The 10870-nt window shown below is 43.2% G+C and overlaps 1 protein-coding gene across 5 annotated transcripts in view; it reads right to left on the bottom strand.

Annotated features, from left to right (window-relative positions):
* Nucleotides 1–1500: 1500 nt before the first annotated feature.
* INPP5B (inositol polyphosphate-5-phosphatase B) overlaps nucleotides 1501–10870 on the bottom strand; it is a 123158-nt gene continuing 113788 nt past the window's right edge. For all 5 annotated transcript variants that reach the window (XM_073572039.1, XM_073572045.1, XM_073572025.1 and 2 more), the window contains 2 exons: nucleotides 7501–7612; nucleotides 1501–5748 (listed from right to left, as the gene is read on the bottom strand). In XM_073572039.1, coding sequence (XP_073428140.1) covers nucleotides 5627–5748; nucleotides 7501–7612 — 234 coding nt within the window. In that variant the 3' untranslated portion in view covers nucleotides 1501–5626. The remainder of the gene's footprint in view (nucleotides 5749–7500; nucleotides 7613–10870) is intronic.

Genomic DNA, 10870 nt, shown 5'->3' with positions numbered 1-10870 from the left:
ACTCCAACCCTAACTTATTTTTCCCTAACTAAGGGGGGTGATAACGGGGGGTTTAATTTACTATTTATAGCGAGTTTTTATTTTTGGCAGCTGTCGCATGCTAAAAGACGCTTTTTATTGTAAAAATAGTTTTTGCATCACCACATATTGAGAGCTATAATTTTTCCATATTTTGACGCACATGTGAGGTCTTATTTTTTGGGGGACAAGTTGACGTTTTTATTTGTACCATTTTTGGGCACGTGACATCTTTTCATCGCTTTTTATTCCGATTTTTGGGACGCAGAATGAACAAAAACCAGCGTTTCATGAAGTTCTTTTGGGGGGTGCGTTTACACCGTTCCGCCTGCGGTAAAATTGATAAAGCGGTTTTATTCTTCGGGTCAGTACGGTTACAGCGATACCTCATTTAGGTCTATTTTTATGTTTTGCCGCTTTTATGCAATGAAAACAATTTTATATAAAAAATAATTTTTTGCATCGCTTTATTCTGCGAGCTATAACTTTATTTTTTTGCTGATGATGCTGTATGGCGGATCGTTTTTTGCGGGACAAGATGACGTTTTCAGCGGTACCATGGATATTTATATGCGTCTTTTTGATCGCGCGTTATTGCACTTTTTGTTCGGCGGTATGATAATAAATCATTATTTTTTTGCTTCGCTTTTTATTTTTTATTTTTTAAGGGGTTCGCTAAAGGGGTTAACTAATGGGACAGTTTTATAGGGCGGGTCATTATGGACGCGGCGATACCAAATATGTGCACTTTTATTGTTTTTTTTTTTATTTCCAAAAAATGAATTTATTAGGGAGTATTTTTTTTTTCTTTTTTTATTTATTTAGCGATTTTTTAAAAAATTTTTACACTTTTTTTTTTAAACTTTATTACATTGCCCCAGGGGGGACATCACTGTCACGGGATAGATCGCTGATCTGTCACAGGCACTGCACAAGGCTTCCTTCTTGCCTGCGCTTTGCAGGCATGAGGAAGCCAGCTCCCTGCAGGCCCACGAAGGGATGGAGCCCCCCGCAGCAGCGCTGCACATTGCGCTGCTGTGGGGGGCTCAGGGAAGCACGGAGGGAGCCCCCTCCCTGCCGATGCTTCCCTTTAACCCCCGGTAAGGGGGTTAACGTGTCGGGGGCTGTCGGTGACCGCCCCTGACACATTGTGCCGCGATCAGCAGCGCTCACCACGTGGGCGCCGATGATCGCTGTGACGTACTATCCCGTCCCTGGGAATTAAGTCCCAGGGCACATGGACGGGATAGTACGTCACATGACAGAAAGGGGTTAATAGACACGGATGACCTTAGTCCTAGGGTACTCGAACTGTCCTAAAATGCTGGTGAATCACAGGTTACATAGAAGGCTATTGAGCATTTCTGACAAACACGTCATTACACATTTTCCATATTGAAAATATCCTTGTGATTATGTGACCTGATCAGTGACCGGATGGCAGCAGAACACTGGTCGCTTAGAGAGGAAATAAGACAGAAATAATCACTATTATTTATTAGTATCTTACAGGTTCTAGAATATAAACCACATTTCTAAATAGTTTATTTTCTATTAATAAAAAAAAAATTAAATAAAATAATTAGAACACCAAGTGTTGTGCAAATACATAGGTACATGATAGGCTTGTACAGACATTTTCTTTCAGCAGAACACTTTACAATCAAGAATAAAAATTAATCAGACACGTGGCACAAGTGATCTTAAAAAAAATAGAGTAAAACTTTTGTACAATTGACTTTACAGTCTAAAAATACATATTATATGTATATCTCAAAATGGCTATCCATCATGGACAATAAATGATATATGGCACATTATCTAGCTGGCAGTATCTTGAGGTTCTAATAGGCTGGCTGGCACTGGTAATGGGGCACAACTACATTGCTGCTGACTGGATACCTGTCATTAATATTTACAATTAGGAATGTAGTAGACTATTACTTCTCATATCGGAAAAAAAAAAGTTAGTTAGGAATCATTCAGAAAGCAGTAATTTGGGTGCATTATAGCATTTGTATTTACTATCGTATATTGTGAATCTATGAACCTGAGCTACCAGCATCATACATCCCATTGATGCGCATGCTAAAACCCGAATATGGATGCTAAAATGCAGCCACATTACAGAAGTCTGTGAGGTTTTAATCTGGGGCATAAAAGACAACTAATCCACTACTCTTTCCCCTCTTCAGCTACACACGCTGCTCCTATGTACTTCAATCTGGCTTCCCAATCCATGTTTGCCTACAAAGACGGTAGACATAAATAAGCATTGGAAAAGCCCATCACTGTTGTGATTGGGTCACCGAGGAGGAAAGCAAGACCAAGCTAAGCCACAGAAAACCAGAGAGGTTGGTAACTAAGCGGATTGCAGACCCCTGATCCTAACCACACAACTAGCAGTAGCCGTGGAGCGTACCTACGATGATCCTAGATGCCTCGACACAGCCGGAGAACTAAATAAGCCTAAAGCAAGAAAGAGGAAATCTAAACTGCCCCAGAGCAGACCCCAAAGGGATAGATAGCCCCCAAACATATATTGTCGGTGAGACAAGATGAAAACACAAACGTAGGTAGGAAAATAGACTGAGCAAACGATGGGGCCCACACTAACTAGACAGGACAGGAAAGGAAAGACTGTCTGCAATCATGCAAAAAACCCTGCAAAAAATACCCAACACGTCTGATAGAAAAATACTGAAGTCACTAGACTTCGCCCACTGTATCAGCACTCTGGTATATTCTGAAAGCAGAGCAAAAAGAGGCCAATCTAATAAGGGACAAAAACAAACTGGCACAAGCAGTAACATAAGGATGGAAATTCAGCACAGCCCCAGCCGGAGCTGGCTGACTACACAAAACTGAAATAGACAAAACCAGATCAAATGTGAATAGCAAAATAACACTTAGCTGAGCATGCAGGGACTGAGCTGGAAACTAAGACCTCAGGAGGCAGGAAAAAAATCACCAGCAGGGATAGAGGGAGTCAGCTGTGTTAAATCCAGTCTGAAACCCCAGATCTCCAATCGTCCTCCTCATTATCAGGTGGCAAGCCTCTGTTAATCAGATCAGCTCCATTACCTCCAGTAACCACCAGAGGGAGCCCAGAAAGAGAACTCGCGACCACTCTGTCAATATAACCAGCTCCACTACCTTCACTAGTAACCAGAGGTAGGCCAGAACGTGAATTCACAACACATCACCTTCAGAGTCGTCATAAATAGATGGCCCTGTAATAGGGTAACAGATGAGCTATTCATGTGGAGAAGCCATAACATTACAAGGGCAGTTTAGTGAAAACTTACTATCTGTGAGGGTCTGAGCACCGGAACGTACACCAATCAGCAGAACAGGAAATTTTTATCAAGTTGGGCCACTTTTGTCTCCATTATAAAATGGAGCGGCAGGTCGGATCCCTGACAGCTTGCCATTCATACTCTAAAGTTCGCTGCTAGAAAAGCAGCCCTATAGTGAATGAATGGAGCGGCAGATGGACATGTGCGCTACCGCTGCATTCTAATGGGTATAAAGGCTTCCCGATCTGCTGATCGGTGCTGGTCCCAGCGGTTGGACACCCAACAATCAACAAGTTATCACCTATTCTGCGGCTTTTCCAGTGAAAACAAGTATATTAGGATTAGACTGTTAACTAGTTTGGCACACTGTAAATATCTAGATTTAGGCTATGAATGTGTTTTCAGGACCACACTTATCTAGACAACAGACATGATCTATGGTTCATGGAAGACATGATTATAATATTGTGGCACCACTTTACATCAGATGTACTACCTAATCAGTGTGACATTAATATTTTTGGATGTAAACACTACTAGCTATTTAATTGAAAGAAGGGAATATTTCAAATCCTGCTCTGTATAGAGCAGCAAGGCAGTAACAGATAGTGGTATTGTGAGCGCATCCCAACAGAGATGACTGCATCACACATCTGCATTTTATGGTTTGTGTGTAGATTGCAATGCCTACACTGAATGCAGGTCGCCTGATCCAAACTGTATGCCTCATAGGTATATATGAGGCAGTGAATGCCGGCCAGGAGACCTGTGGCCGGCCCACAGAACGCAGCACATATACGTAGTGTAAAATGCAGACATATGAAGTAGGCGTTACAATGCAGAAGGTAATCACAGATGTGGGCATGTCACCGAGATTGACAAATGGGAATGAAAGCATTAGCCAAGGTTTACTGCATTGCACGTTAACACATTATAATAAAAAATTTTTTTTTAAAGAGGAACTGTCAAAAATATGTAATAAAAAACCTTGTAAAAATCCCACAGCTCCAGTAATTCTGCGGCTCTTTTCTATTTTGAGCTGCAATAATATTCATATCTGAAATCTCTGCTTGTAGTACAAATGGGCATTACTTCAGTCTTCTCTAAGGGTGTGTTCTTCACCCCTCCCTCCTAGGCACTCAGCTCAGCAGTGTCTGAGACTGACAGACTGCTACATCAACTGCTAAGCTGTGATTGGCAGCATCTGGTAGGCTAGAAGGCACACACCCCTAGAAAACATGTAAGAAACACCCAGTTGGACTCCAGAACAGAGATTTCACATAATGCACTCCAGAAGAAACAAATGTGAATATCTCTGCATTGGATGATGCAGAGCAAAACAGAAATGCACGGAAGAATCAGGGGAGTTGAGAGATTTTTAGGCTGGTTTTACATTAGCGGGTTTTTTTGCGCAGCACATCGTGCGCGTCCATGCGTACCTATATTTAACATGGCGTGCGCATGGTCTTGCGTTTGCACACGTTCATATGCATTTTCTCGGGCATGCATTTTCTCAAAGTGTGCACCTAGGCACGCCAGACGCAACCTGTTGCATTTTGGGGTCCGCTAAAAGGTGTAAAAAAATGCATGCGGACGGAATGCGACAAAATAACACATTACAGTCTATGGGAACGCAGGTGTGCGCATGAGTTTTTGGGGTAAAAATGTGTAGATGCTAGTTTTAACCCCTAGAGAACGAATGCACATAACAAACGCAAATGCATGCAAAAACGCATGATGCGCTTTTTGCATGTGTTTCTATTGCGCATGATGCGCTGCGCAAAAAACGCTAATGTGAAATTAGCCTTACAAGGTTTTACACACAGTTTTTTCAAAGCAAGTGACAGGTCCTCTTTAAATGATACACAAGATATGCTTTACAAATAAGGGGGAATTTGAGATCAAAATGATGAGAGCAATTGTTATTATCAATGCACTGTGTAATTGTTATTTAAGCAGCCCTTAACAGATAAAGTAAACTATTTCTAAAAGGTCGAACCATTAAATTCTGGGACCATGAACAGATTTAGTTTTAAAATGAATATGAAAAGCTATACCCTAAATGTAATGTCATGGTAGTGATACGCATATTTCCAACAGTGTTTTATCCATTGCAGCTCATATCATAGGGTACAGGTTATTAAAAGGCACACTGGTATTTGTTAGGAGTCCCTCCAGGAGATCGACAATATAATAAAATATAATTCATACGGCTGGGACACCAAAAGTACAAATGAGATTTACAACCAGGATATAAAAGCGAGTACAGCTTTTGGGAAAAAGATGGCAGATCAAACAGGATCCAGACACTATGGACTTTCTGTCGCAATGAGGAACTGCTGAATAAATTCCTGACACCTTCTCTTGTCCAGGTTGCTCGGTGTGGAATGATCAGGCAAGGGTCTGAGCATTAGGTTTCCGAATATACTGGCTGTGAATAAAACAAAGTTATTAGAACAGGGAAACCGTGTGCCCAATTTGCAGGCAGCACGAGTTCAGCAGATAATGAATGTTTTTGTCAGCTTAACTTCAGGTTGAATTTATGGACTTAAAATGGTCGGGGGTAAAATGGATTGGTGGTCGCTAGAGATGAGCAACTTCATTAGCGCTGTCCTGGGCCTCCATGGGAGCCTGGTCTTCACTTCTGTGCCTAGAATTCTCGGCGCTTACTAGGCCGCACAAAGTTATGACGTCACAGGGCCTAATAAGCAGATGAGGCACCAAGCAAGCTGGGCACAGAAGTTAAGTCTGGCAGTCAAAGAGGTCCAGACAAGTGCAGCACAAATAAGATTTTCTCCTCTCTACAGGTCACACTTCCTTCATTTTCTATGGGACTACAGGACATGGAGTACTGCCAGCAGTCCAACTGACAAAGAAAAAAGCAGTGGTAAATTACCAGGGTATTTCAGAGGCCTATTCCTAACACTGGTGGTGGTCTAAGTGATCAGATGCCTAGTGATAAGGTGCCAGCATGGAAATATCCCTTAAATAAATATGTTCCACTTTAGGCTATGTGCCCACGTAGCGTTTTAAAACGCTCACTAAAAACCGCACTCCTTCCCAGAAATCGCGCGGTTTTTCCGCACGATTATGATCGCGATTTTCGCGTGCGATATTCAAGCACTTTCCAAGCGATTTGAAGCATCGCTTGAAAAGTGATTGACAGGTTGGTCACACTCGTCAAACATAGTGTTTGACAAGTGTGACCAGGTTTTTACTATTGAGGCCGCCTATGCGGCCTCAATAGTAAAAGATAGAAGGTTAAAATGCTAAAAAAAAAAATCAAAAAAAAAATCGGGGTATATCTACCTTCCGGCGTCCCGCGCTGCATTCCCGGGCCTCAGCGTTCCCAGTAATGCCTTGCGAGACCTGTGATGACGTAGTCTCGTGTTGCTATAGCGATCTCGCGAGAGCGCTAGAGTCACGCGAGACTACGTCATTACAGGGCCTTGCCGCAAGGCATTACTGGGAACACTTAGGCCGGGAATGCAGCGCGGGACGTCGGAAGGTAAATATACCCCGATTTTTTATTTTTTATTCTTTTTTTTACAGGGGTATGGTACCCAGGGCCGGGAGGACAGTCTCCTCTCCTCCACACCGTGGGTACCAACCGCACATGAGACGCTTAACTTCCCGCATAGTGGGCATAGCCACATGCGGGAAGTAAGCGATTCTCATGCATTCCTATGGGTGTGGAATCGTGGCAATTCTTTGCGATTCCGCACAAAAGAATGAGCATGCTGCGATTTTTTCCGCGATGCGATTCCGCCACGGAAAAAAGCGCAGCATTAGCACAGCATGTGCGGAATGCCATAGGAATGCATGGGGTGCGTTCTGTACACGATTTTTAAACGTTTTCGCGCCAAAAATGCTTAAAAATCGCCACGTGGGCACATAGCCTTAAAGTGAACTTTTCAAAACTATACATCAATTTGCTCTGCTCTTCGGATGGTATAACATGCTTCCTTCAGATCGTAGCAATTCTTATTCAAAGTGTTACAGAACTGCTCATAATACAATTTCTTATGCCAACATAGAAGGCTACCTTTAACTAGGTCGAGGGAACGACTGCGCAAAACTTTGATTACTTACAACAGATCAAACACTGGGTACATTTTTAATAATTTGTTATTAAACTGTAAGTAAAAGTAAACCCAATGTCAATAGGGAAAAAAAAACTCACCTAAAATGTTGACATCCAGATGATTCTGTAATGCATTATTTAGCAGTCCCCGTAAAAATGAGATTAAGTAGTTGAAGACATTTTTATGATGCAGTGGTAATGTGGAAATGATCTAAATGACAAAAGGTTTTGTTTATTTTTTTTATTAATAAAAAGGGCTCATTCAGACGTCAGTGCCTTTTCATGAGTGTTTGCATGCCAAAACCAGTGGAACATACAAAGAAAAACTATAATTAAAATACAGACACTTGTTGGAGACACTCCTGGTTTTGGTATGCAATCACTGATGAAAAAGCACTGATGTCTGAATGAGCACTAATTTTAGTATTTTCAGGCACAGGTTAATTCACTATACAATATTAATTGGCAAATATCACATCTTTACAAAAGTGCATTTTGTTCTGCAGGACAGAGATGAAAAAAAACACCCGCTTACAGTTTTGTTTTGTAAAAATACTATGAAAGAAAAACCATGTTTTACAGTTGTGGTGTATGTTTTTCATGGTTATAAACTGGATCCACTTAGTGATATGCTTCAAATACTCTGACATGGAAAATGCTCTGTGTGAACATATTCAGGAGACATACAGTTTATAGATGCTGCTTACACCATTGTCAAGATGGACATACAGGTGCTCCTCACAAAATTAGAATATCATCAAAAAGTTAATTTCAGTTCTTCAATACAAAGTGAAACTCATATTACAGAGTCATTACAAACAGAGTAGCCTGTTTTTCCAGACCCCATGACAGCACCACCTGAGAGAGGGATCCGCCCCGCCAGGACAGGAACCTACTGAGACATAAGGGGCGGCACCTCTCCCCCGCTTCAGTTGGGTTACAGAGCACTGAGAGGACTTCCCGGTTAGTTACATGTTTAATCCAACACCACAACACTCAAAAAACACCCTACTAATTGTGCACACCCATATGGTGAAAAAGTCGGGGGGGAATATACGGGTGCTGTCATGGGTTCCGGAAAAACCGGCTACCGGTAAGTAACCATGGTGGTTTTCCCTTCACCCATGACAGCACCACCTGAGAGATTTTTGGAGACTTCGAAACACCTTAGGGAGGGACCACCGCTTGCAGCACCCTTCTACCGAAGGTTAAGTCAGCCGAGGAGGATAGATTCAACCTATATTGCTTAAAGAAGTTTGAAGGTGAGGCCCAGGTAGCAGCCTTACAAATCTGTTCAATCGATACCTCTGCTTTTTCAGCCCAGGAGGTCGCCACGGCTCTGGTGGAATGAGGCTTGATGCCATCAGGAATCGGGATACCACTAGCTGTGTAGGCTACACTAATGGCCTCCCTAATCCATCTAGCAATAGTCCCATTTGAAACCCCTTAGCCTTTCCTGGCACCCTGAAAAGCTACGAATAGGGACTGGGACCTCCTCCACTGGCTAGTCATAGATATGTATTCTACGAGAGCTCTCTTAACATCCAGACTATGGAATTTTTCCTCCCCCAGATTGTTTGGGTTCTCGCAGAAAGATGGAAGGACAATTTCCTGGCCCCGATGGAAATCTGATGCTACTTTGGGCAGATAAGCGGGGTCTGTTCTTAACACTACCCTATCCTGAAAGACTTGCGTATAAGGTGGATTTACTGAGAGAGCCTGTAAGTCGCTTATCCTGCGGGCTAACGTAAGGGCCACTAACAGGATTGTTTTTAGGGTCAGAAACTTTAGGGGTAGCTGATGTAATGGCTCATACGGATCTTTTGTAAGGACTTCTAGCACCAGGTTTAAATCCCAGGGGGCTATCCGGGGTATTGGGATAGGACTAGCTCTATGGCAGGATTTAATAAATCTGGCTACTCACCTATTTGATGCCAATTTGCAGTTGTAGAGCGCCCCTAGTGCAGACACCTGAACTTTAAGTGTGTTCACTGCTAACCCCATCTGCAACCCCAATTGTAAGAACTCCAGGATGGCATTAATCGGGGGTTCTTTTCCTAACGGCCTACCTAAGAACTGCAGGAACTTATTCCATGTTCTGCCGTAGATGTTAGTCGTCACTGGTTTCCTACTTTTTAGCAGGGTGGCCACCAACCCAGGGGAGAACCCACTATCCGTTAAAAGCGACCTTTCAAATTCCACGCCGTCAGATGGAATCCTTTGACCTGAGCGTGGAATATTGGACCTTGAGCTAGTAGGTCCGGGATTTCTGGCAGAACCCATGGATCGGAGAGGGACATCCTTCGTAGCAGAGCAAACCAGGGCCTTTTTGGCCAAAATGGAGCTATTAGAATCACCCTGGCTTGATAGTTTCTGATTTTTCTGACAACTGTTGGAATTAGAGCCACTGGGGGGAACGCATAAGCCAGCCTGAAGTTCCACTGGATGTGCAACGAGTCCACTGCCCATGGTTTTTCTCTCGGGTTTAGAGAGCAGAACCTTTCTGTTTGCCTGTTGTGCTTGCTGGCAAAGAGGTCTATCACCGGTTTCCCCCAAAGCGGAGTTATTTTTTGAAAAATGGACCGGTTTAGCGCCCATTCCCCCTGCTTCAGGGTATTGCGACTCAGGAAGTCTGCCTCTATGTTTTCTGTCCCTTTTTTATGTAAGGCTGTCAAGGAGTGTAGGTGTTCCTCTGCTCTGCTCAGAATGTCTCTCGCCACTTCCATTAAGGAGTGTGATCTTGTCCCTCCCTGGTGGTTGATGTATGCCACCGCTACCTTGTTGTCTGACATGATGCATACATTTCGACCCTGGAGTAGCGAAATAAAGTGACTTAGGGCCTTGCTCACTGCCCAAAGCTCTCTCAGGTTGGAGGATGCTTCCTTTTCTTGACGCGTCCAGGAACCTTGACCCATGATGCCCCTTAGGTGTGCCCCCCACCCCGAGCAGCTTGCATCTGTTAAGATTATATCTGACATCTGTCTGTCCCATGGTATTCCCAAGGTCAGATTTGTCTCGTCCAGCCACCAGTTGAGAGAGTCTCTGGTTTTTAAGGAAAGCTCCAGCTTTCCTTCTAAACGCCCTCTTAGCGATCTTTGTGCTGTTAGTATCTCCCCCTGGAGTTGCCGGGTGTGAAACTGAGCCCACCTCACCGCCGGAATAAAGGATGTTAGGGTACCTAGCAGGGACATTGCTCTTCTTGTCATACGTGGTTGGTTTTGGCCCGTCAAGGCCAGATTTTGCACCTTTTCTATTTTGGACTCTGGGAGCAGACACTCTTGCCTTTCTGAGTCTAGTATAAATCCTAGGAAGGTCTGTTTTTTTAGGGGTTGCAATTTTGATTTTTTTTTTTTTTTAAATTGACTATCCACCCTAATTCCTGCAAGGTGTTGATCACCCGGGTCAACTGCGCTGTACAGTGGTTGTTTGAGCTGCCCACTATAAGAAAATCGTCCAGGTATGGTATTAT

Source organism: Dendrobates tinctorius, unplaced genomic scaffold, assembly GCF_039654945.1.
Source record: "Dendrobates tinctorius isolate UK_male_01 unplaced genomic scaffold, ASM3965494v1 ptg000007l, whole genome shotgun sequence".
Lineage (NCBI taxonomy): Eukaryota > Metazoa > Chordata > Amphibia > Anura > Dendrobatidae > Dendrobates > Dendrobates tinctorius.
The sequence above is the reverse complement of the archived record's forward strand: the minus strand, read 5'-3'. Positions and strand labels throughout refer to the sequence as shown.